At 38.0% G+C, this 27,896-nt stretch overlaps 3 protein-coding genes across 3 annotated transcripts in view; 1 reads left to right on the plus strand and 2 right to left on the minus strand.

The window, feature by feature from the left end:
* Positions 1-13,823, minus strand: part of LOC148371471 (putative acyl-CoA dehydrogenase 6) — a 47,281-nt gene extending 33,458 nt beyond the window's left edge. The window contains exon 1 of the mRNA XM_088329565.1: positions 13,573-13,823. Coding sequence (XP_088185691.1) covers positions 13,573-13,794 — 222 coding nt within the window. The 5' untranslated portion in view covers positions 13,795-13,823. The remainder of the gene's footprint in view (positions 1-13,572) is intronic.
* A 3,180-nt stretch (positions 13,824-17,003) lies between these two features.
* On the minus strand, positions 17,004-18,101 carry gngt1 (guanine nucleotide binding protein (G protein), gamma transducing activity polypeptide 1). The gene is made up of 3 exons (XM_088325992.1): positions 18,035-18,101; positions 17,845-17,943; positions 17,004-17,428 (listed from the first exon to the last, which is right to left on the minus strand). Exons 2-3 carry the CDS (start codon positions 17,938-17,940, stop codon positions 17,303-17,305), a joined length of 222 nt encoding a protein of 73 aa, XP_088182118.1. The 5' UTR covers positions 17,941-17,943; positions 18,035-18,101; the 3' UTR covers positions 17,004-17,302.
* A 2,396-nt stretch (positions 18,102-20,497) lies between these two features.
* On the plus strand, positions 20,498-26,628 carry tfpi2 (tissue factor pathway inhibitor 2). Its single transcript, XM_088325991.1, has 5 exons — positions 20,498-20,645; positions 20,719-20,889; positions 24,416-24,595; positions 25,231-25,404; positions 26,394-26,628. Exons 1-5 carry the CDS (start codon positions 20,573-20,575, stop codon positions 26,462-26,464), a joined length of 669 nt encoding a protein of 222 aa, XP_088182117.1. The 5' UTR covers positions 20,498-20,572; the 3' UTR covers positions 26,465-26,628.
* The last annotated feature ends 1,268 nt before the right edge of the window (positions 26,629-27,896 follow it).

The raw sequence follows: 27,896 nt of genomic DNA on the forward strand, positions 1-27,896 counted from the left end.
AAATAAAAACAGGACAAAAACAATGAGTCAACAACAGAATAATGTCACATAACATGTTGGAAAAGGGGTAGTCAGAAGCAGATGCTTATTTTTCCTACCCCTTTATCTTCCCTATTAAATACATTTTATAGATATCTCCTCTTGTGTCCAATACAACAAAATCTCATGGATATACTTATTACATAGGTCAGCTATCAATAATTATAATAGTTACAATAATCACATATTTTATACACTAATCTTCGCAATACCCATCCCTCAACGTCATAATGCGCATAATGTCACTGCAGCACCAGTGATAATAAAAATAAAAATAAACACAATACTTATAATAACAGTTCTGATATAATAATAGCAACAATAACAACAAGTTAACCATAGTTTGAAATGCAGTATTTCCAATCTCCCTCATATCCCATCTTCTTCATCCCTGTATTTCTTCAGTAATGCTTTTTTGTATTTAAATTTAAATTTGAACACATGGATAGTTGGACATTGTTTGATATCATTTTGCAAATTATTCCAAATTCCTTCCGAATGATATTTGAAACGATGCATTTGAGTGACATCGTACGGACACCGCATCCGCACGTATCTACGACACGTATTTGCTTCTTTGCAAGCTTTGGGAATGTTAAGGGGGTAATAAGTTTGACTGAATCATCTGACTGTTTTGTCGACGTTCCCATTGTAGCGCCTTATAATCCGGTGCGCCTTATCTATGGAAGATACAGGACCAAAAACTATTTTTTGGGGGTGCGCCCTATAACCCGGCGCGCCCTATAGTGCGGAAAATACGGTAGCTTGGACGTTCACTGTAGAAGGAGAAAAATACATGCAAATATGATTAAGTAGAATAATACATTTTCTAATTCGAATTATTAATTCATTTTCTGCATTAAATTATTGTTGGTAATATACTGATTAAAGGGATAACTACAAACCTGTCTTTTTTCATTTTCTCCTTTTTTACTTCCTTTTTTTTCTTTGCTTCTTTATACAACAAAATAATTTGTAATATAATGCATCAAAGCAAGTGTGCAGTTTGAGAGCCGGCTCTCTTTAATGAGTTGAGCCGAAAAAGACGGTTCTCTGAAAAGAGACGGACTTCGTTTCACTACACAACTACGACATGAAATCTGAGGCGGCAGACGCATGCGCACAGTAGCATCAAACCGCTCGCTTCGTTTGCAGCGAAAAAAAATTATGCAGAGATAAAGGCTACCGCGGCGAACTGGTTTGACTTGATTGATTTGCCGTTTCGTGATAGTCTGTGTATACTGGATGGTACCCATATATGTTATAGATTTGCGTTTTTCCGTACAGATTTTCTTGTATGTCGTACAGTGCACGTCTTAAAATGCATAATAAACGTACCTTGTACGGAAAAAACGTACAGGTTGACAGGTATGCAATTCTGCAAAGTACAAACCACAAGGAATCTATTTTTTTGTGAACATTACTTCGTACACGCAGTTTCTCTCATCTGGGTTATTGTTATGCCGCAAAGCACCGTGGAACTTGTAGTACAGAGACAATGGTACACAAAAGTGCGGCTTCCTCACTAATAAAGCCTCACATGTATTGGTTAATTTCTCCTGGAAATATCAGTTTTATTTCCTGAGCCCACAGCTAAAATGCTTGTCTATTATAGTGGATGCAGCTGTGGTATTCATCCATATGTAGTGTAAGTCTATCTTATGGACATGTCTTGTTTTATTTCCTGCCCCCCAAGGCAAAAATGCTACAGTCCATTATAGTGGATGCAACAGTTGTATCCATCCATATGTAGTGTAAGTCTATCCTGAACGCCACAAACTGCACAACTGCACACAGCGATGGTGAGGCTCACTTTTACTGCAAACATACACAGTACTTTTGTTTTTTTGGTGAGTGATATGGCGGCAGTGGCTCAGGAGGTAGAGCGCTCGTCTTGGGATCAAGAGATCGCAGTTCGAATCCCGGCTCCTCCGTGTTACGTGTCGAAGTGTCCTTGGGCAAGACACTGAACCCCTAATGCCCCCAATAAGCAGGTTAGCGCCTTACATGGCTGCACGGACACTATTGGGAAATGTGAAGCACATTGTAAAGCGCTTTGGGAAGTCTTCATTGACTATATAAATGCAGATCATTTCATGAATAAAATCATCCTTTAATTCAGGGGTCTCTAACATGATGCACGTGGGTAGCCCGAGCAGCAATAGCTCAGGGTGAGGGGTAATCTCGGAACCAAGAGCTTCAAGTCCCGGCTCCTCCAGTTTATCACGGAAGTATCCTTGGGCAAGACACCGGACATCTAATGCCTCAGAAAAGCAAGTAGGCACCTTCCATGGCTGACTCAGCTATCGGTGTGTGAGTATGTGTGACTAGGTAAGTGTGAAGTACATTGTAAAGCGCTTAGGGAGGTCTTCGGTGACTTGGAAAGCGCTATATAAATGCAGTACATTTACCAATTACCCCCTAAGAGCACCTGAGCAGCTTGAGGACTGGTTCTGAAAATAGCTCGACAGTGATTTTCTAGGAAATTTGATTTCTAACTTGCATGAGAAATCATTGACATGATCAGTATCTTTAAAGGAATGTTTTAGTGGTTGACTGTGCTTCTTTTAACCCTACTTCTAATAATTACAACCTTGCAGTAACATAATAATAACATTGTAACAACATAGTAATAGGTTGTTATTTGAGAAATAGACAACACTTTGTCCTTTATTTATATTATTATATTAAGCCGTTAAGACGAGTCTGCACACTAAAGCGTAACCTTGAAAATCCGGAGCCTGCACAAACCACCCTTGCGGTAAAACGTGATCGCCATTTGTTGGGGTGTGGCTCGTCCCTTCCACCAGAGGGCGCCTAATTGTTTTGTATTCAGGGCATGGACAGGTGTGTCTAATTACTCTACACCTGTCTGTAGTCTGACACTACATAAGGACATTTTGGACAGAACCTGTTGTCAGGTCATTTTCAGTTTCCACCATCAACTTTTTCCAATCCTGCTTTCTGAGGTTTGTATTTTTGTGTTTTGGTTCAAACAGTTTTATGTTGTTTTTGAACATTTGTTTCTTACTTTGTGGATGAGTTTGTGATTAAACAACCATCATTTTCAGCACTATGCCATGTTTCCTTCTTCCTGCGTTTGGGTCCTCACATAGCCTAACACCATTATTCCAAGGTAAGGTCATCCATGTTCAAAGTTGAGATCCTGAGAAGGGAAAGGGAGGGACAACGGGAAAAGAGCGGCATGTCGGGGGAGGAATCCCGTGTACTTTCACAAAGGTTATTGTGGGCTATTTGTGGTACATACCCAGACGCTTTCACATCGGTAGACTCTTGGGCTAAGTCCAGGTCCAGAACGTTGCATTATAGTGGCTTGTGGCCAGAAGCACAACAATGACCTTCCCTAAGGAAACTGCTAACATTTAATAACTTCCAATGAATTTAGAACATTTATGTGTTTGCTATGAAATAATAAAGGGTGTTCCAAATGACTTGGGCACATTTTAACATTGAATAACTTGGAAACTATTAAGGGTATAAAGGGACACCTGATAACTTCAGAAAGCGTGTAATCTCAATTTTTATGTGGAATGTTCAAAAATGTCCAATGTGAGCACCCTTGGTCACACTTCACATATCAAGCAGATGGTCAAATTCTTGCTAAACATGTTCCCACATTGAATTGTCACTGGTTGCAACAGCTTCTGTTATTGATGCCCTCAGCTTATCCACATATCTTGGAAAAGGGGGCACATAGACCAATCCCGTAACAAATCCCAACAAAAAGAAATGGTATTGTGTAAGATCTGGAGATCTGAGTTGGTGATCATTCTACCTAGACCGTTTAATCCATCTTCCTGGCAGTGTTGTGTTAAGAAACTGTCAAACCCCGAGGCTCCAAGTGTGGTTGAGCCCCATCCTGTTGAAAAATAAGGTCACCAGACTCTTTCTCACTTCATCCATAACCAGTTTTCCAGCATATTGAGGTACGTCTCACTATTGACTGTTGCTCTTTCAAAGAAGAATGGTCCAGAGACCGCTTTCTTCTACATAGCACAAAACACCTTTGGGTAATCTCACTGATACTCAAGAAGTTGACGTTGGTTCTCAGTACTCCATATGCAAGTGTTAAGCTTGTTGACTTTGCCGTTTATGTGAAGAATCGCTCACAACAAGCCGGTCATCAAATTCGTCATCCTTCATCTTGTTGTATTGCAATGCAGTCACGACGAGCAAGTTTATCAATGTCCTTCAACCGTAGCTTGTAAGTTTGCGTCATGTGCACTCTTCTTCTTAAGACGCACCTAACAGGTTTTTTTAAGACACTCAAGTTCCCTACTGGCTCTTCAGGTCATTTACAGGGGCTCTCTGGAAAGCATTTTTAACTTGTTCAATCACATCTTCTGAAGTTGAGGGGCGTCCTGTTTCTTAAGATGGGCATAAACACCCATCGGTTATAAATTTACCGTGTCATATTACTCATAGACTTTCGTCCCGGTGAAAGTGAAAACCGCAACCGGCAATCAACTCGCTTTATTATGTTAATTAAATGCTTTCCAGCATCGGCTTGAGCATCGTTGGTACAGACCATCACAGTCCAATCAGGTTGAGCATCGTTATTAACTGTTTCAAATGATGATCCTGACTGATATTCCTGCTGTGTCCAGTGCTTAATGAGTTACTTTATATTCCTGGCAGCATCTGCTCAGAAAACACTACGGACTGCAAATTGAAAATGTTGAAACTGTTTATCATCTACTCGGACTTAACTGATCCCTATTTTTGTTTACTGATTAATTGGCTTTATTTTTCAATATATAACATTTAAGAAAAGAAGAGGATTAACGACATTGTTCGTTATTATAACAAACTCCAAATGGGTGTCATTCAAAAATGGAAAAGTACAGAAAAACGAAACAGACTCACAGTCAAGGCTCGCTTGGTGCTAACGAAGCAAAATTACACCAGAAATATATTTATTTTCAAAATACATATGGAAATTATTTCAAATATTTAAAAAAAAAAAATCTCAACTGCAAATATAATTGAACTAGAGTTTTATCTTGCATTAATAGTCCTGACCTCTAGATGGCAGACATAGTTTCATCTGTCCTACTTTCTATCTCTTAGCTTATCAACAGTTGATTTTTGTGGAATAAAATACCAAAATAAATACATGAGTTTAGCTCCAAATGTTCTGTTTAAGTGCCAACCATTGAAAATATATTTTTTTTGTTTTGTCGATGTTTAGAAATGTCATGAATATCAGCATTGGCTTTTGGAACTATGTTGACATCACAAAGATCGACAAAGATAAAATTGAGCTATTTGGTACAGCAATCCCTCACTGTATTGCGGTTTACTTTTCGCGGTTTCAATACTTTGCAAATTTTCTTTGTGCATTGTGTTTTGCAGAAGACAAAACATAGCAAATGCTATCACAGGGGCGGGGGGCTATGTGTGAATGTGTTAGGTGGGGCTGACTGTGCGCAACTGTGATAGGCCGGAGTATGCTGTCAGTCCAACAGCCAGGGCGAAGCCTGGCTACAGTTCATATTTTAGCCGATCGTTATATTAAAAAAAAATCCATCAATTAAGATCGGACTTTGAGGAAAGTCCGAAGAGCTCAAAGAAATGCTGATCGCCACCAGGTGTTCCGTGGATTGTTGTTGTGTCCGGGAAGAGATTAAGGCGCCGTTTGCTGAGAAGGCATTAGTTTTGCTGCAGGTCCGGCCTACAAGCCACCCCTGCCAAACCTGTATCTCTCCAAGGCCAGATCCATTAACCATGAAACGGATGACCCGGAGCAACAATATGTAGGAATCCGCCACGTTTCCTGACGTTTGTTATCTAATCATTAAGCAGACCTGGCTAAATCCAGGGAACCCTGGTGCAAGTGTGTACCCTGAAGATAAATATCTGTTTTCAGTATTAATAACCGGCATCGTTAAAACCAAATCTCTAATAAGTGTATTTGAGTTTATTGCCAAGAAACGAAGCATTGACACACAAGAGTCGATGTAAGTTTCCCGAATCACCTGAAATGTTTTTGTTACACATTGTGCCAACACCCTAACGGCACATGCACAGGAAACATTAGCCCGCTACAGCGCTAACCTTGGAATACTCACTGAGGGATTTCCTATGAGTCCATTTATATACATCAGTATCTTTTAAAAACATCCATTATAATAGAGAAGATTCTTTGACTAAATCAGGCGGCTTCAAGTTCCCTTTCCGGACCTTACGGCATATTGTTCAGCATTTCCCATACACATTTTCATATTCCCTGCGCTAGTTTATTTTCAACCTCGCGGCATCCTTTGAAGCCTTAGTCACTTCCTTCTATTTAGCGTAACATCGCTCTCTCCGCTAAATGAAGCTCCTGTTGTTATTGTTGTCAGTCTTATCTGGATATATCTGTCTGGTTTTCTTTTTAAATGGACACACTCATTACTGGGGCCTTCTTTTACTTTTTAATTTATATTCTCCCACATTTTCGGTGCACCTTTTCTTACACATCTTATATATGATTCACACCTTTTAATCATTTCTGCATCTTAGTGCGGTCTGTGTTAACCTTCGTATGCATTCCCAAGATTCCCTGATTTTCAATAGCTGCCGGTTTTACGGAATTTTCTAAATGTCCAAATGGATTGCCTCCCACATTTTTCATCTCATTCACTCCATTGCGATTCGAAATGATTCCAAATCTCAATGGCCTCTGCATTTGCATTGTTCTTAACCATCTGAGTTTCGAATGACTATACAGTACTTTTTTTAAACTATTAGTTCTATATCATACTTGTGAGTGCGTTTTGCAATGTTTTGTATTGTTTACAACTGATTTTTTTTGCATGTTTTAGCAGTGTCTGAAATAACGTCTGCCCGGACGCCCGGGTTAGGGTTTAGGGTTTGGGTTTAGGGTTAGCCCGGGTGGCAAACAACTTTTTCAAGAACAAAAAAAAAATCTTTCGTTTTTATTTTTTTCCAATTCAAACGTTAGCCTTATTCCGATTTCGAAATCTTCGTTCGGTTTGGAAATTTCGGAATTTCGGTTCGTTTGGCAATTTGCATACTCTGCAGCCAATGAGAAGCCTGAATCGAACAACTTCGTGCTTCCGGACTATCCCGAGCGTTATAAGGGCATGCATTTGCATATCATTTTCCAAAGTAGACGCACAGAAAACACAAGAAAAATGGATAAGTGGTTAGGAATCAAGCCAAAACCTCAGCCCCAGAAGAAATATTCAAAAGAAGCTAACAAAATTTATGATGCAATAAATGTTATAAGTAGATTTATAACAAATTTTATTTTAAAGTGTTATTCTGTTATATATTCTGATTATCATTCCTTAATACTTTTTTTTTTTTTTTGCGATTAGTCGTCTTATTGTGTTTCAAGGTATGAAAAATGGGGCAGGCAACTTTATGGCTGGGCAGGCATCTTTTCAGAGTTGTCTGCCCTGGTGTCCGGTAACTTTTTGTCATGAGTTTCAGACACTGGTTTTAGTACTTTCTGTACTTTTCAGTAACTTATCATTCTCCACAGTATTTTTTTTAAATAATTTTTCATGTAACATTTTTAACTGATTTTAATTATTCAATTTGATTCTGATTATTTAAATCCTGTCTTAAATCACCGTTCACGGATCCCCTTAACCACCTGTGTCAATGGGGCACCACTTCCTGTGGTGTGTCTTGGGCAAGTAAAACCTGGCGGCACCCATCTCTCTCTGGGATGATTTTTTGGCTAGGGGTTTGCCCTCCCACATGGAACTAATAGTACTGGCTTCCATGGTTACCAATAACAGGAGAGGCCTTCTGATCTGACTCATATCCCCACCTTCATCATCTGGTCACTGGTGTTCGTCTGTGTAACACGTCATACCGCTCTTAAATCATGAGCGGGACGTCAGCATTGATGGGCAGCGGCCTGCTACAATACTAGTACCAGATCATAAATCACTGGGAAAAAATGATTTTGTTCGGATATTTTGAGTTTCATATTGTACAATATACATTGCATCGCTTGTGGATTACATATTTTCATTGAAAAACCAACCTACTACTTAATACTTTTTGTTTCAGCCTTTTTACCATCACACACCAATTTCAAGGAGTTCCTCGTTTGTAGTTTTCTTAATAAAACACTAAGCAGAAACCAGACTGAGGGATAAAAGTTCTAAGAAAAATACATATGTTGTTCTGTTACTAGCAGAATAAACACATTTGAGCTAACAATGAAACACCTACTGTACATAAGTTTGCTAAATTTCTTTGCTGAACTTTTGGCACTTTCAGTAACTTGTCATAACTTGTTCTCAAACTTGTACTTGTATCATTAACAGAATGGCCCAAAAGAGGAAAATAAGGATGCCACCGCCCACACGCTAACAAAAACCTCATGTACACAAGAGGATGGTTGTTTTTTTGCTGATCAGACTCCCAATATTTCCCCAAACTTGGCACTCTTACAAAAGCAAAAAAGTTGTGAAATGTTATCATCTATCTCCACTATCTGATTGGCAGCCTGGCAAAAGCAGCAGTCCTACGCACTCAACAAACTCGTCTCTCTGAGAGAAAAACACAAGCAAACAACTCACTATACGTTCAAGATGATGTACGCCGCATTGATTGTAAGCATTGGGGAGAAAGACCGTCCACAAAGAGGAGGCTGCGCACACAACCTGACTGCTAAAGTCAAGAAAAAGCAATGCTTGTGTTTATTGCTAGTGAAAGAGCAATGATAGAACATTGAAAAAATACTTGGACTGGATGTAGTCATGGCTATTTTTTAATGATAGCTACGTGCTGTAGAGAGGGAAGCTGCGTTGTTGCTGTTATGGACTTTTTGGACTATTTTAAATGCTTGAGGCGTCGTTGCTGCCCTGCACTTTTCGGACAAATTTCAACATGTTACCTCGTGTTCTCTTTTATTGATGTTTACTATGTTTGTGAACTGTTACCCAATGCATGTTGGTTTAAGATCAGGTGATGGTGTAATTGTAATCCTGTGCAGTCCTTTGAGACATTTTTGTGATTAAGGCCTATACAAATAAATGTGACTTGACTTGACTTTAAAGCAGATTCACAGAAGCCGGTTAGGTGTCGTATTGCAATACTAAGTGTTGGTGGAAGAATTTATCATTGCTGAAAATAAATTGTGTTTTCTCCCCAATATAAATGCTGTATACTCATTTGTTGACAACATAAACTGATGATATAATTGTATTGGTGTTGGTCTGAAAAACAAAAATGGTACAGACCATCCCAAACCTGTTTCACTCTTTGTGATATCGTGCACATTTAGTAGATTCTTGACCTATATTTATAAACAAAACAATGAGGTAAATAAAAATGTTGGTGATGATGGTGAGAAATAAACAAAATACAAATAAATACAGATACAATCACAGATATAACTTTTAATAAGAACACAAAACAGACAACAGGCACAACTATTATTATTATTATTATTATTAACTCATAGCTAGGGCAGACAAGTGGGAGCTTTGATGCCGGAGGCATCTGGCTCAAGCTCCCATGTTTTGTTTTTTTAATGCACAAATCAGGACACTTATCATGATCACCCATGGGAATTATTGTTATTATGATAGATACTTTTATTACATAGTATGCTGAAAATGTATGGAGACAACAATGATGGTGGACTCAATGTCCTTTTCGGACATGTTATGTTAACATTGTTTTCGTTTAATGACTTGTGATTTTGTTTCAATTTTTCTCATGTTTCAAATAAAGGCTATTCGAACCAAGTTGCCATGAAAATAGTTGCCAAGACAGTATATCAAAATGGACAGAAAACTGTCACCGTGTTTGTAAATAAACCTTATTAAATGACTCAGGAAAAAATATTGTGGTTAAAGGATGCAAGTGCTATTAACTTTGTATAAAGAATAGAAACATTTGGAAACTTTACTATAACACAGTCCAGATTGCAAAGAAAAAAACGTTTCAAAACATTGTTTTGTGCCATAAACTTAGTGGAAAAATGTTTTTTTTTGTGTGTGTGTGTCTCATCCTGGAGAACCCTCAGGTTATAATTTTCCAAAGAAGGAACGGGTTCTTGAGTTCTCCAGGGCTAATCACGTTAAATATCGAAGAAAAAAAAACAAAGGGGTATTAATCTAACAAAAAATTGACTAAAACATGCATCAGCTACGTTTTTGTTTAGAGGTTTGTTGCTCTTTATATTTTTCACGTTTAGAATTATTTGCAGGTGAAAAAAAAAAATTAAAATAATGAATATATTGATTTTTGAGGATAGAATAGATGATGAGTTCGACACCCAGAGGCGGGTAGTGTAGCCAAAAATCTTACTCAAGTAAAAGTACTGTTACTTCAGAATAATATTATTCAACTAGAAGTAAAAGTAGTCATCAAAATACTTACTTAAGTAAAAGTAAAAAAAAGTTTAATGATTTTTTTAAAAACAACAAATCAGATCATCAATTTATCAAAGTCCGTCCAATTAAAAAAAGCATTTAATCTAAAAGTAGATTAAAATAATCAGCATACATTCAAGTGGTTTAATAAACAATAAAATATAAATAATTTAATCAAATAAATACATTAAGCACATTTAGCAAGAAGAAACACATTTAAAGCCCCAATACATGTCTTAACAGGCTCTGCAAGCAGAATGACAAGCTAGCCCATAAACTCGAACAAAGGAGACATAGCAGATTGTATCCTTATTAAAGGGGAACATGCTTCTGATGTGTGTCCTTTTCTGTGCTTTCAAAGTCGGTATTTTCGATCCGTTTCATCCCAAAACAAGTTTTCCCACGCTGGAGTCGAATATGGCCACGTGACGAGGCTGCTACGTTTGATTGGTTAAACATGGTAGAGCGGAGACAGATAGACACGTACTTGCGTGGGGGGGATTTATTAAGTAACGAAGTAACAACTATAATGTTGCCTAATGTAGCGGAGTAAAAATAACGTTTTTTTTCTTTACAAATTCACTCAAGTCAAAGTATATGGATTTCAAAATACTCCTAGAAGTACAAAATTTCCCAAAACTTACTCAAGTAAATGTAATGGAGTAAATGTACTCTGTTACTACCCACCATTGCCGACACCTCATGTTCAGTTTAGTGCCCTTCTTAGATGTTAATCATTTTTAGTTTCTTGAACTGATTATTTTATTTGAATAAATAAAATCAAATGTATTAGTAAAGAATTTAGTAAATCGCAACTCACAGGCCTGTATAAAAACATTGAGTGTATAATGTGTAATTCTTTTATCCCCACTCAACAACCCAAAAATCCTAATACAGACACACACAATAGTTGAAATAATATAGAACAAAATAAATGATTGGAAATAAAATTAAGAATAGCTAGTGTTTTTAATCAATTGTTGTAAAGGTTATGTACAAAATATGAAATATATTAGCAAGATCATTGCACATCTATGTACGTTGTCCAGATTTGACTCCACGTTGAGGTCCCCATCCTTAACCTGCAGATCTCACCCAGATGAAACTTTCACGGAGACATCAAAACTCTTGGAATACTTTGAGCAGCCAAAAAATGATTTCTTCACTCAGCAAGGATGGTGTAACAGGGCAGACGCGTCAATCCACTCCCTTGGCTCATAAATACGCATAAGGCAAGGCACATTAAATTGTGACGCCCTTGATCACAAAATGTCTCAAAGTGCTGTACAGTCCACAATGACACAATCCCCTGATCTGAAACCGACATGCAGGCGAGGAAAAACTCAAAACCTCAACATGGGGAAAATAAGAAACCCTGATAAGGGGCCAAACAAGTGGTAATCCGTCTTCCAGGGTGACCAGGCTGCAATAGACGTTGCTTGTGTAACAATATACAAAATGTGGCTAACATCAATAAAGGAATTTCATTAAAAATAATGAGGCAATTAAGACAAGGAAAATCTCAGGACATTCCTCTCAAATAAAAAGATTAAAATGTGGTAAATTTTCATATTTATATGCTGTATACTCTCTTGTTACATCCACCCACTAACTCCACGGAACCAAGTTACGTAACACGAAAAGGTAAATAAAAATGTTATTCCTTTACATGTATATTTATAATCGGATTTTGTCATATGCATGTATGTTACACAATTACGCAGGAATTAACTGAATACATTTTTGATATTTCAAGGTTTTTATCTGAGGTGCATCGGGGTTCGGAACACATCGCCAATTACAGTTAGTGTCGCTTCCCGGCTATCTTATCCCAGGGTCTACTGTACACAGACCTCACAAAGTCTACAGTAGTCCCATTCCAATTATTTTTAAGCAGGTAATATATATGTTGGAACGTCTTAGATTTGGTTTCTGTTTTATTTGATTTAAAAAGGGGAAGCTCCGAAATTTTTGCATAAGCTCTCAAGAAAACCGGATTCCCAACGGCTGCCCCTCAGGCTCGCCTTGTTGAAGAAACAAAACACGCTTTAATGTCACCCAACATGTCATTTTTGTATCTTTTAGTAGTCACATCCAAAAAAACAAAGTAATGTACAAACAAACAAAAAAATATACCAGGTTGGGATTTAATGACGTCACCTTAGCTACGCTAGCAAGATGGGAAAAGCGATTTCAGCCGAATAGAAAAAGGCCAGAAGAAAAGAATAATAGTTATGCAACATTTATGTTCCTGCAAGGAAGCAGTTGATCGGGGAAATCTCTTCAAGGTTCGAGTAGCTTTTTCATGGCCGAATTCAAGCACTTTTAAAGGACCTTTAAAGACAATTTTCCATTTTCTCCAGTACCGTTCAAAAAGAAGTCTAACACGAATCAATCTATAGCCTTGTTGTTTTATGTCACTGAGTGCTGCCTTTAGGAAGAAGAACCAGAAAATTAGATGAACCCTAAACCAAATGTTAAACCAGCAGCTATCTTTCGCTGAATGGGTCATAGAAAATGAAACGGAGTTTCTATGCCCTGTTACATTAATATTAGCTGCAGTCTCTGTTGGGTCAATGTTGTGTCAAATGTTCTCGTTTTATTTCTTACTGACAGCCCCCGATTTCATCAAACGGTAGAGAAAAGAAAGTTGATTATGTTAAAGTTTTTCTATGTCTGACATAAGGCCTGTCAGCGTCATTTTCAAGCAGATAAGTGTGGCAATCGTTTCAAGCATTTACAAGCACCTCACCCAAGATACAAGCACTTTTCGAACCTTAAAAAGAACATTGAAAATTGAAATTCAGGCAATTTCAATGATTTAAATAAAGCACCTGAAAGAAAACTGTCTTCACTTGCCAAAGTCAATGATTTAAGTGCATATTAAAACCTGATCGTTTCAACTTCGCAAGGTGACTACTAACACTTCCAGTGTTCATAAAATATTACATTATCACCTCAGGAGTGTGTTTTTAACGCGAGAGGACCGTGTCCCCTCGCCCACTTTTCATTATATCCCATTCTTGCGATAAGATTGGATAAATAAATCATTTATACAATTTTGGGCATTCTAGTTCCAAACTAAGCAAAAAAAAAACAACTTGGATTTGAACAAATGGGGTGACGTCACTGGAAACCCATCCATTAGCAAATAGTGGCTTACCTTTTTCAGGGATTCTTTTAAGGCAAAGTGCTCCGGTGTGTAGAGTAAATGGTTGACAGAAGTCGCTGGAGAGAAGTTTGCATCTCGTTTGGACGACGCATGTTCCGAAGACGAGCGTTGCCGAAACAAAGAGCATTTTTGGAAAGGACGGACGCTAGCAACAACATTGAGACGCAAGGAGCCACAGCGGAGCGCCATTGTTGTTTGGATTCTGGCGCGCATGCGCACAAACACCGGGCTGAAGGCGACCAGTTCCCACCCACTCCTGTGGTGTGTAGTAGGCAAGGACAGCCTGCTGGCGCCCACAGAGGGGCAATTTGAGCTTTAAAGCTTTGGGGATGCTGAGCACCCAGAGTGTCTGGGTGGTTAAAAACATTGTTCGTTTCACTTAGAGTGATATATTATGTAAAATTCAATTGTGATAAGATTTTAATTAAAATATTTTGCTAAAGGCTTTTCATTTCAAACAGACGTCTTTTAGCAATTGAATGTTTTTTATAATTTTTTTGTTTTGTTTGAATTTTTTTTAATTCAACTAGTGTTTTAACAACATTTAGGGCTATCCCAAGGAAGAGAGAGTTTTAAAAATGCTATCATTTTTTGATGAAAACTCTCACTGTCAGCATTAGAGTGTGGAAGACAGCAGGACTTTGTAAATCTCCTTCATTATTAGAAAGCCATCTCGCCCATAAGCACTTTTTAATTCAAACATATACATATAGATTATGCCCTGCGACTGACTTGCAACCAGTTCAGGGTGTCCCCTGCCCACTGCCCGAAGGTAACTGAGATGGGCTCAGGCACCCCCGCGACCCGACTGAGGATAAGCGGTTCAGATAATGGATGGATGGATGGATATATATGGATTAATACCGCGACTATATTAGCAGTTTACAATGACGTTGTCGTCTGCTACCAGTGACCGAGACGATCTGGATTAGAGCCCATATGCCAAATAATATATTAGCTGATAAAGCTACTTATTTATTCATTTATTTGATGAATATATATATATATATATATATATATATATATATATATATATATATATATATATATATATATATATATATATATATATATATGCATTTCTTTTTTAACAAACTTGCTAATGAGCCCTTCTGAGCCCTGACAGATGCTGCTTTTTCATTGTTTGCTTTTTTTTCCCTTGAAGCAACATTTTTTCCTCTTGTCAACTCTCAGGTGCAAATACAGTTATGTGTGCTCAAAGACAGGTCCTTAGTATGAACAAATATCTTCAAGTGTAAATTCAGTTCTGTGTGATCAAAGACTGATCCTTAGTATGAACAAATATATTAATTGAAATTAATATAAATATATAAATCAATGCAAATAGATACATCTGTAATAAATTATTTTTTTTATTGCACAGTCTCTACAAAAACAACCTTTCTCCGTTATGTTACTGAAAAATCAGTTTTAATCTCCCCTTGTCAGCACTCATTTCGTCCTTATTTTACAATTTTAGTGAATTGGAGTCATCTGTTATTAAAATGTCACACTACACAGCAAAAAAATCAGTTAATATATTGTGGGAAATATAAAGTAAATCAAGTAAACTTCTTTTCAAGCAATATTTTCTTGTTCCACCGGCAGATCATTTTGTTCTTTATATAGTAAATGGTATGAATTTATATAGCTTTTTTTTAAGTCACTTATGTTCTCCCAAAGAGCTTTACAATGTGCTTCAAACTTACCCATTCACACACACACTCACACCGATAGCCAGAGGCAGCCATGTGAGGCGCCCATCCGCCTATTGGGGGCATTAGAGGTTCAGTGATTTGCCTGAGGACACTTTGAGATTCAACCAAAATAATGTTGTTCAACGTGGTAGTCGAACGATGAGATAAAATTGAAAGTCTTTTCATATGTTATCTAGATTGGGCAGAGCTGCGAAAGTCTTGTACAGAAAGGGTTGCGGACCACTGCGTTAGACTACTTACTACTTTTCTCCCCTTTAAAACGCCCCCCCTCCATTTTTTTCAATCTATCACATTTAAAGACTTAAAAACCACAAAAAAATACTGACTTGAACCCAGTGTGCTTTATTTTCAAGGGAGACTAAGTTGTCTACGAACTACTCTAACGATGGCAATAGGGTTTCTGTTTTGGTGAAAGTTTGCCACTTCAGATTTTAGAAAGGCACATCCTCAAAGCTAGCAACACACTAAACTGCAGTTGTGAAACATTGTTTCAAAGTGCAATGTCCAGGTTATAAGTGCAATACCCCAGTTTTGAGTGCAATATCCCGATTTTGTATAGTTCTTGACCATGGTACTTAAACAGTTGCTGTAGAAGAAGTATTTTATTTTTCGTACTGTTCAATGTTTCTACATTGTATTGTTTACTTTATTTACACTTTGACTTTGTTTCCAAAATATTGTGCAATGGAAGGTATTTTAGTGGGTATGTTGACTTTATTTCAGTTTTGTGTGCAATATCCAAGTTTTAAGTGGAATATCCCGGTAGTGTATAGTTTTATTTTAGATGTAAATACTTTATATTTATCTATTTATTGTCAGTATACTGTGTATTTTGCAAACTGGAGTGCAACTTAATGTTGTTTGTTTTGTTGAGAGCATCTTAACCGCTAAATTGTGCTGTCCAAATTTTTTATATAGCCCAAGTCTTTCTTTTGTTGTTGTTGTGCTCTGTACGCCCTTTGAGACTTTTTGTGATAAAGGGCTGTACAAATAATTATGACCGGACTTGACTATTCTGTTTACATATGACAAGAAAATATACATTTTGGCAAAAAAAAAAATCATTTTGTGAAATTGAAATTTAAGTCTGACCAGAAGCCGGGGAAAGTTTGATCACTTTAATTCCTAGCGGCCTTCTCAGTTCAAAGTAGTGGGTCGGGATGCAAAAGAGGGTCACAGACCCATTTTCAGTGGGTTGTGATAATTCGATCTATCTACCGTGGTCATATCCCTCGAGAGGGGTGACCGACCTTAAGACAAACGCATACATATAAATAAAGAAAATAAAAAAGGAAAAAGGTAGAAAAAAAACACACTCAAACATTTTTGGTACCATGGCCAACCCAAATGCCCAAACACCCAAAGAAGTTAAGCACCTCGGTATCCAAGTTGGTCATGCTTTCGTCCCTCCAGATGACAGCAACGTTGTGATAATACTAAGAAAAAAAACAGTGACACTTACACCCCTAACAGTAGATGGCGATAATGCCCCGCTAAATCTCTTCTTCCTGTTCAGTTATTCGGCACGTCACAATTGTGTTTAAGAGGGAGTGTATCTCGTTTTGTTGTAATTTTCTTAGTTTCATTTCCTTTTCTGCCTGTAATAATAGGTCCCAAGAAAGTTAGATATAAGGGGAAGAAAAAAAAGTGGAATAAAGTGACTCAACAATTGAGTCAAAGAAGAAAATTATTGATGGAGTCAGATTGGGTTATAAACAAGCACATTTATTGAGGTGACTGTGTAAGTGTGTGTGGACATCACGATCAATAAAATATTCTGTTTAAATATGACAAGCATTTAATGTAGATTTTTGCAAAAAATAAATCATTTTCGTGAAATTCAGGCGATATCTTCTTTAAGTCTGTCTAAAAGCTAGAGACAGTTAGATTATTTTAATTGGTAAGGGCCTTTCATTCTTCTCAGTCGGCAAATCTGGTTTGAGAGGTCGGGAAGAACGTCCTTGGTTTCTAATCGGAGATATGAAGAAGACTTCATGTTTAGTCTAACAGAGGACACAGCCACCTTTCTCCTTAAAAGGGTTCTTGTCCTCCGAAATGCCTTTCACCAGAGTATCTTCTTCTACTCCGGCTTGAATGTAGTCCTTCATCTCCTCGCAGCATTTCGATGTCTGAAGAACAAGTAGCAAATATCTGAAGGTCTAAACTCCAGATGTTAATAAAACCATGCCCAGTTTACCAAATAATTCCTCCAAATTCAGGTTGGAGTTACAGATAATGTAGAAATAAGTACTGTTAATGTTCTTCCAGGTTTTTCAGGATTTACCGATATATTGTACTACATCTGGTTCAAATTGCACTATTTTTTCATTCAATACATTTCAAAAGTGTATTTTTTTACTCGATTTTGGGTCACAGGTTGTAATTGGGGTGGGATGGTGGTTCCAGAAGTCAGACCAGTTGAGAACCAATGTTCTATAAGATCCATCATTTTGTTTTTTTTCTATGTAATACTAGGCTGGCAGTGTCACATTAAGTCAGCTAATTATTCACTGAATAAACATAAAGGCCAAAATAATACACCTACCAACCACCTCTGAAGTTTCACCTCAACTTTAAGTTGATTAACTTCCATCAACGCCTTGTCCTTGTCTGTCAGGTCCTCTACATTTATGACCGGCATTGTCTAAAAAGGGAAAAAGCACATTAAAAAAAACCTTAGTGAGCAGATAAATAATTGAAAATGATCCAAGACAAATATTTACAACAGGACTTACTTTTGCTTGCAGGCAGCAGTCGTTCCCTGTGAGAGTCCTGCAGAAGAATCCTTCTCCTCTTCTAAATCTGCTTTATAAAGTAATCTGCATAAATGATCCTAATCTCCTAATCTGATTGAAAGGAAACCCCGGTGGGAACAAGCCTGAATCAAAAGAATGATTTTGACAAAAGGGGGAATTTTATCGTTTAGATTTCATTCAGGATTCCTCTTTTAATGCCATGTCAAAATGTTTTTATCCCCTATTCTTGGGAAAAATACTTTATTTCAGGACTGGCCAAATCTCAATAATCAAGGTTCTCGTACGTGGCTTGGATAAAAGAGCTTATCAGTATTTAACCTTCTTCAAGGTGCACGGCGGCAAAGCTGCACACTAGTTTTCACTGGAAGTCATTTAATTGTGAGTCCACACTTATGAGTGGACATAAGTGCTTATTCATAAATACGGGTGCATGGGAAGTAGAAATGGAGGCGAGCAAGTCATTATTGCTGTCCGCAAAATTATTGCACTACTTTGTGTTGCACTATTGTTACGATGCACTTTTTGTTTATTGCACTATTATCATGCATGGGCTCCACGCCACACGGAATCTATGTTAAAAGGGGCTGTATAAACAAAAAGAAAGAAGAACAATGACAGGTATATAATTTGAAAAAAATCAGTGAGAGAGAAGCTCGGCCCTACCCCAACATAATGAATGCCATTTTAGGCCCGACCCGCCCCAAAATTCAGATGAGGTCTGTTCGGAAGGCTCGGGCTTGGGCTCGGCCTTGAGATCAAACCTCTCGGCTAAAAGTGGCGGACAAAACTTTTACCTGCTTGGTCGCTTCAGTTTTGTCCAAACTTTCGCTATTAAATCAGCAAAATAAAATATTTCCTTGTGCAGTTCGGCCTCTTCAAGTTTAACAGCTGCTGGCATGATTGCCTTGGTGGATTACCGCCCACTAGCCAATCGTAGTTTGTGTACCCAGTGACGTTTCCCAAGGCAGGATCTCAGACGCCAACTTGGAATCTGATTTTTTAAACCAACTTTGTTATCGACACCTATGTTATGCTACAGGAGGCCTTTGAAAACCATTTTGAAGGCCTCCCGACGGATTTCTGACCTTGGCAACAAGTGATTGGCTAAATGCTTAGATATGAAAACGCACGTCTGGAAGCAGCGCGACCAGGGGGAAAACCAACGAAAGGAAGCTGAAGCACAATTTGGAATTATTTGACAAGTATTCATGAGCAAAATTTCAATGACATCACGTGATTCTGATATTTTTTAGGCTATCTGTGAAGGCCTTGAAGGCCCTGACGGCCCTGACGGCTAACCGCTGCTGGAAATAACATACGTGAAAAATAGTTACAACATAGTAATAACAAGTTGATATATTAGAAACCTAAACCTTTTTGTAGTTTGCCCCTTCTGGTCTAATCAGTAAAATTCTTATTTTTGCCTGCAAAATACAAGATTGTGGTCAGCACACATGAAATTTAAGAGGGAAAATTGCTACGATGTGAATTGGAGAACATCTGGGTAAACGAATCAAGTGCACCTCCCACAGAAGTTCAGGTTGTGTCATCATCTTAGTCATCTGTGCTGGATAGGTAGTTGGGTTTAGTTCTTTCTTTGCCACAACTGAATATTTTTACCCCAAACATTTGTAGGGGGCAAAAAAATGTATTTGATTCTTTGTCCCTACTGATACTCTCCGTCCGATACCTCGGCAATGCATAATTTAAAAAGACATCCTTTTTTAAATGATGTATTCATGAATAAATCGTCAAGTCAAGTCAAGGCATGTTTATTTACACAGCCCTTAATCACAAGGAGTCTCACAGACCACCGATTATTGCAAACCACAGACTATTTTGACACCAACCCCTGATCTAAAACCTACATGAGGGCAAGGAAAAACTCAAAACCTCAACATGAGGTAAATGAAAAAAACCTTGAGAAGGGACTGCACATGAGGTTATCCCACTTTCAAGGATGACCAGGCTGCAGCGGATGTTGCAATAACAAACTATACACAGATATTGTCAACGTAAAATACGGGTCATTCATAAGCTATAAAATAGAGGTGTGTTTTAAACCTAGATTTAAACAGTTCCACTGAGGTTGCAGATTGAATCTCAGGGGGCAAAGCATCCCATGCCACTATCAGTGTGTGAGTGTGTGTGAATGGGCAGGCATAAAGTACACTGTAAGGTGCTTTGGGAGGTATTTAGTGACCTGTAAAGCGCAATATAAATGCAGTCCATTTACCATTTTATCATTTTGTTTGGGTTTAACAGTTGAACCCTAGTCGTTGGTTGCTGAAAATCAACTCGAAGTTATTTAATTTCACTCCGTGTGCAATTACTCACTTGGCACTTTAGGTAATGATTGCAACATGGAAGTGAAGTCATCCGTGAATTTCTCCAGTAGTGGCATCAGGCCAGATCTCGCGCGATCGCATTGAGTCACAGCATCTCCGCCCCTCCGCCAGGAAACCAAGGCTTATAAAGCAGGCGTTGGCCGCACATGAACACACTGGAAAAGGCACAATGGATCTTTACTTTTTGACCTTCTTTGCCTTTTGGTCTTCTTTTTGCAGAGTCTTGGCGTTGCGTCCTCGAGGTAATTGGAGCGCAAGTTCGCGTGAAATTGCGTGGAGTTTTCAACCTCGCGCGCTTGTTTTCGTGTGTTTCAGGTGTGTGCCTCCTCCAAGTAGATGAAGGTCCGTGCAGAGCCGAAATGGGACGCTATTATTATAACACCATCACGCAAAAATGCGAGCTTTTCTACTTCGGGGGTTGCCATGGCAACGCCAACAACTTTAAGACTTATCACGAGTGCCACAAAACTTGCTTCAGAATACCAAGTAAGTTCACGTCGGGCAGGAAGCAAACTCGCATCTGCGCAATAGCTACTTGCTTTTGCAGAACTCCTGCAAATAATATTCGATTCAACACTCTAAAAGTTAAAAGTAATACTTTGTCAAGTCAAGTTTACTGGTGACGCCCTTAATCACACCAAGTGTCAAAGGGCTTCCTTAGTGTATTCACAGATAAAGGTTTTTCATTCATGCTGCGAGGCAAACGCCCAGAAAAGCACTTGATAAAAATCAGCTGCAGTTTGAAATATGTCCACTTGATGTTGGCAAAGCCCGGCGCCACTCGCAATGCAACTGAATCTATATTACTTCCGCTCTCTTTCCGAGTCTCTCCTTTTCGTTTCTCTACTTTTCTCTCTTTCTCTCTATCTCTTTCACTCTCTTCTTTGTTGCCTTTTCTCCCTCTCTTACTCTCTCTTATTTCATTCTCTGATTTGCTCTCTCTATTCATGTGTCTCTTTGTTTTTCTGTCATTTTCTCTCTCTGTCATCCTTTTTTCTCCTCGCACTCTCTCTCCCTCTCTGTCTTGTTAATTCTCTATTTCTCCCTTTCTCTATATCTCTGTCTCTTTCTCTATTGCTCTGTCTGTCTTTCATTAGATAGATAGATAGATAGATAGATAGATACTTTGTTCATCCCCGAAGGGAAATTCACATTTCCAGCAGCATCCCTTAGCTGAGAACAAACAATCGAGAACAATCGAAAATAACACGGGAGCTGCTGGAGTGGCTGCCATTCGTGACGGCGCCGGAAGAAACGATTAAATTTGAATCATGTACAAACAAACAAACAAAATATTTATGTTTCAATAAGTGGAAAATGGGGGGAAAATAATTTCTCATACTGAAATAACCAGGTAAAACTAATTTTAAGTTACCTGTCCAAATGAATGTTGTGCCATCTCACCTTTCCCACTCTCTCTCCTGCAGTTGACTTGCTGCTGCTCGCTCCTGAAACTAATACTTACCTCTTTGTGTATAGGAAGTAGAAGCCCGATTTCTTCTTCAAGGTGGATGCTGGGTGACCTCTCACAGCGCCACATTATCCTTTGTTTTTCTCTCTATTTCTTCCTCTCTTTCCTTTTCTCTATTTTCTCTCTCTCTCTCTTTCTCTCTCACTCTCTTACTCATTATTTCTTTGTCTTTAACTCACTATTTCACTGTCTGTCTCTTTTTCTTCCAGTCTTTCTCTCTCTTGCTCACTATTTACTGTCTTTCTTTCTCTCTCTCTTTGTGTTTATTTTCTTTATCCCTCTCTTTCGTTCTCTCGTGTGTTCTCTTTCTTGCTCTGTGTTTTCCCCCTCTCTCTGTTGTCTCTCTCATTCTCTCTTTCTGTCTTTCTTATTTTCTTTCTGTCTTTATTTTCTTTCTTCCTTGCTATATATCAGAAAATACGACAAATGTGGAATAGATACTGAACAGCTGATGCAGTTTTAATATTTGTAAAGACAAAATAAAAAGGAACTGCTTTATAAATAGCACAAATAAAATGCACAGCATTTTATACACTGTATTATTAGTCAAATTTGTCTAATGAATTTGAAAATTGATCAACTGTCGATTAGTCAGTTGTCTTACTTTGCACTGAAAGGAAAAGCTATCCAATTTTGTTGTACTATTGCACATGCGTCAAACTCATGGCTCCTGGGCCAAATGTGGCCCACTAGAGCTTAAAATAAACAGGTCAAAATAGGGATTTGACCAAAAACTACTTTAACCACAATGCCTGTGGACTACGATATCTGCAAAGTGACGGCTTAACGCTGCTACTACATGCTAGTATTTCCATATTGATGCCATTAATAATAATAATAATAATAATTTCCTTTGTATTGTCATTCTTTGTAACAATGTACACAGAACGAAATGTCGATACACCTGACCCGTTGTAGCGAGCCGATGCAGCCGCAGCCAACAGAGGGCGCCGCCATTTTTACCAATGTTATAAGTCTTAGGTATGACTCGGCCGAGGCGCGAACCAGCGACCATTGAGTGGATGGAAGAAAAAAAGGATGCTACCTTTATATCAGGGGTGGGCAAAATGCAACCGAGGGGCCACATGGGGCCCAGCAGGCGTACTTATCCGGCCTGCCAAACGAAAATAATCTAAATATAATGACAATTAATGGTAAGAGTAAATAAAGTACTACCAATCAAAACATTTATTTGGGGACTAACTTACTCCCCATTGTCCCTTTGTGTGTCTATGACAAAATACCATTACAAAACCAAACACTTGTATCACATTTGGTGCTTGAAAACCAGGACCTTGTATATTATTTTGCTTTCATTCTAAATATTAAAAGTACAATAGAAATACTGCAAAAATACTACTACGGAAATATTACAACAGAAGTACTACAAAAATACAACTGCAGTGATATTACAATAATCTTGAAGAAATACCACAAAAATACTGCAGACATACTTCAACGGAAATGTTTTAAAAATACTTATACAGAAATCCCATAAAAATTTCACTACAGTAATACTATAATACGAAAATGCTACTACAGAAATATTTTGACAGAAGTCCCCAATAAGCAGGTAGAAGCCTGTCATGGCCGATTCACTATCGGCTTGTATGTGTGTGTGTGTGAATGGGTGAGTGTAGAATACATTGTAAAGCGCAAATTCGGCCCAATTGAAATTGTCTACAAAATAAAACTACAGTAAAACTGCAAAGATACTACAGAGATACTTCAAAAATATAAAAAATACAACGACAGTAATACTACAAAACAAAATTTTAAAGTCTGTGCTTAAAACAGGGTCCTAATGTATGATTTTGCTCTAAATGTGAGAGTTTCAAAACCAATTTGCTGAAATTCATCTATTTCAAAACAAATATAGATAACATGTAGATGACCGCATGTATATTCAGTCATCAATAAAGAAAAGTGGATAGGTTTCCAGGACGGGCCCCATTTTGGAACCTAATGCGGGACTTCAACTCCAAATAATGCCCCCACCCCCCTGCTCTATATACACAATTAATTTGTTCCAGGATGGTGCTCTTATCTAGAATTGCTCGTATCTTGGATGAATTTTCCCAATACAAAACACCGCAAAAAATGAATTACCGTAATTTTTTCCCGGCCTCCTGAAAGTATCCAAGTTAACTTTAAATTCCTGATCACTCAAAACACATACAAATAGTAATTGAGCAAAAAACTGCAGTAATAGGGTGATAATAAAAGTACTTTAAAGCCTCTGATCTCTAGCGGCAATGTCTGGAAATTCTCATAACTGATTCATAACATATTATAGACGGTGGTGACCATTCTTTCACGTCTGTAACTTGAATAATTAATACATTCTGATTGACTTTACATGAAGGAGTATTGACATTTATCGGGCGTAACATTCAGTTCCATTTGTAAGTGACATCAGGTCCTTTTAGAAATGTATGCTGATGTGGCCCTCTGTGAAAATGACACCTCTTTTGTATTGTATCATGTACGGAAGAAGGATCAAAACTAATGTTTTTGGGGGGTGGGCTCTTGTCCAATCAGAGATCCCGCAGGTGTGCCGCTTCCCGATGGAGGAGGGTCCTTGCCGCGCCCTTTTTAGCCGTTATTTCTTCAACATGACCAGTATGCAATGCGAGCTTTTCTACTACGGCGGTTGCCAAGGAAACGATAACCGCTTCCCGGATTTGGCCTCCTGCAACGAGTACTGCAGCCCGCCAAAAGGTGAGTTTGGGAATAGAAGAAATAGGGCTGCAACAACTTATCCATGAAATCCATTATTAAAAGCGTTGGCGACGAGTTTCATCACGATTCCCTGTGTCGAGCGACTTTTGCCTTGCCTTGTAGTGTGCTTGGCCTGTGGAGGCTATATGCATGTAGTACCACATCTATCCAGCAGAGGGCGACTAAAAATCACGTTGTTTTTTTTTCTTTTATTGTGTAGCGTTTCCTGTGTTTTTCAGGGATAATGACTTTCTCCATTAAGTTTTTCTTTCAAGTAAAGTTTACTTTTGTATTTCATAGATCATTTGAGGTCACACTGAAAAGTTAACATTTTGAATTAACATTTTGTTGTGTGTTTTTCAGAGATTTTGTGTTGTCTGACAAGTCTAAATAATGCCCTTAGAATTTAGTAGAAAATATTCTTAAAATTATCATTCATCTTGCGCAGAAGAAGTCTGTTTTATCTAAGATAGTGCCTAATCTTATAATGTGTTGGCCACCCAACCACTCTAGGGGGAACACGCGCAAAAGTGCTTTAGATAGGAACACGGCAAGCAAAGGCGAGTCACAGCAACCTAGCGGGTCAGCTCAAGTCTCCCAATATCCTCGAGGCCTAATGTAACATTGTTTTGCAGCCGTCCCCGTACTTTGCTTGGACCCTTTGGACAAAGGCAAATGTTCGGCCTCCATCCCTCGCTATTACTACAACAAAACCACTAAAATGTGCGAGGAGTTCATGTACTCGGGCTGCGGGGGGAGTAGCAACAATTTCGTCTCCAGACACAGCTGCATGGACGTCTGCGTAAAAGGTATGAGATCAAAAATTGGTGAAAATACCATTTCTTTACATCATGCTAATCAGGGCTGCAACAACAAATCGATTATTAAAAGGATCGGCAACAAATGATCTCATTGAATCATCGTGTCATGCCATTTATAAGCCACAAAGCATGTTAAATCAATGCTAATAAGAGTGCATTGAACTTTTTTGTGACATTGAGGGTTGTAGTACCACTTTGGTCAGGCAGAGGGTGCCTTGAGACCGTCTTTCTAAATGTATTTTAGATTTTGTTTGTTTCTTTTTATTGAACATGGCATCGTTACAAACAAAATTTGCATTAAACCGACAAACTACAAAGTTAACAGTTTTCAAGGGAACAAAAGGTGCTGCACAAAAAAATGAAAAAAAGTAATAAAATATATAAAGTAAAAAGAAAAATAATAATAGTGACATTTTTATCTCAACACAATTGGCAGATTCTTAATCATATTGTATATCAATTGCACATTAGAAGTGTTTATTATATTTAAAGATTCAACCACAAAAAACAAATTTGTTAAAAAACAGTTTGAAAAGTGTTTTTAAATTTTTGATCTTTCTTGGCAGATAAAAAATGTCCTACACATACAATTTTATGTTTTGCTCTTTCTTAGTTTTTCTTTTGTATGATAAATTTAAATGTAGTATGATCTTACGATAAGGTGGTAGGAAAAAAGTATCCGACACATTTGCAGGTGTATAGCATCCGTTTGTATGTATTTTTCTTGATTGTGAAGTTAATTGACAAACACTTGGATTTTTGTTATTTTTTTATTACAGAATATTCTGCTGCTTTGTGCATTACTCCTCTACCTGTCCAAAACTCTGATATTTAAATACAGGATATAATTAAAAATCTGTTTGATTAAAATGCATTTCATGGATTCATCGAAAGAATAATCAACCGATTCATGGATTATTCAAATGGTGTTGAGTTGCAGCCCTGACGCTAATGTGTTTGAAACATTTTTGTTGCAGGAGCGAAGAAAGGCAGCAGAGGCAAAATGCGGCGCTTAAGACGAAATCGGATCACTTTTATGCAAGCGTAGTACTTTTTGTTTTATATTGTGTATTTTCTCTTCAATGTATTTTGTGACGACAACATGCTCTGTTGCATATTTTTCAGACTGTGAGATTGTAATAATTGTTTTATACGACTAACTGAAACACAGTTTTGTATGAATATCTATATTTTATAAAGTATTTATTTCTATTTGTGTGTACAGTGTTTTGGTTTTCTGTAAACCTGTTAAGGTCTGAAATACCTCCTATCACCAGAGGTCCCCACTGGACACAGGGGTGTGATAATCGGACATGCCCAGTTGGGGCCCTCTGGTGGTAGGGGGTACAGTATGTCAGACCCAAACAAAACATTTGTTGACATTGTAACAAAAATGCTTTTGAGTTTCGAATACACACATTTCTCCTGGTAGATGCACCCAGAGCAAGGGTGGGCAAACTATGGCCTACAGGCCACATGCAGCCTGTCAGGTTTTTTTCATCCAGCCGCCAAACAAGAATGGTCCAAATACATGTTTTTTGGGGTGCCGTTGTTCCTTTGTGTGTCTGCAACAAAAATACTACAACAGACCTTAATATCAAATTTAGTGCTTGAAAACAGGCACCTTATTTATTATTTTGTCTTCCCCCCATGTGAAGCTTTGTCTGACCTAAGGATGCCAACAACTTGTTTTTGGTGCAGGAGGAAATGGACATGAAATATTTGCCGATCATTTAAATTAGTTGATCATCTCAAAACCGGTTTTATTCTTCAGTACTTTGATAATTGCTTCTAAATTTCTGCCCCCTCCCCTTTGCTAACTCTGCAAGTGCTTGAGTCATTAATGTTCTTATTCTTTTGTTTGATTAAACTTTCCTCGTCATGTTGGATATTATTTCCCTTGTGGATTCATCAATCATTATCCATAGCAATGAATCGACAACTTAATGCGAAATATTAAGCATGTTTAGAGTATTGCTTCCTTCCTGATTAATGTTCGACACAATATCAGGCCATTTTGAATTAATTTGTGTGGGGAACCTTGAGCGCTACCTGCTGGCCAAATCCGAACCAAATAAGTATAATTTAAAGCAATTCAATGTACATCATGTTCTACACAAATTTGCAACAATTTTTTGCCAACATTGTACTTCCACTAAAAAGTGCGATTAAATACAGTTCTTTATTGCGCAACCAACTAAATAAATCCACAATATGTTAGCATTATGTGACAAAAGATACTTTAAAAAAAAAAGGAAATCTGTAAAACTTGTTGAAAAAACCTGTTTACAACCACGGCACCCTGAGGATACCCAATCTCAGTAAGTTGGCCTGGTTAGTACTCGGCGCACGCTCTGCTGCGACAGCACTGACTGTACCTCCCCCAGGTACAGTCGTTAAAAATGAATTTTCCTAAGGGAAGTGAATACATCTGACAAAATAACACATTTGTGGGAAGTGTAACATTTCCAATCGAACAT

The sequence above is a fragment of the Urocampus carinirostris genome, chromosome 2, assembly GCF_059441175.1.
Source record: "Urocampus carinirostris isolate Australia breed hairy pipefish chromosome 2, RoL_Ucar_1.0, whole genome shotgun sequence".
NCBI classification, from domain to species: Eukaryota; Metazoa; Chordata; class Actinopteri; order Syngnathiformes; family Syngnathidae; genus Urocampus; species Urocampus carinirostris.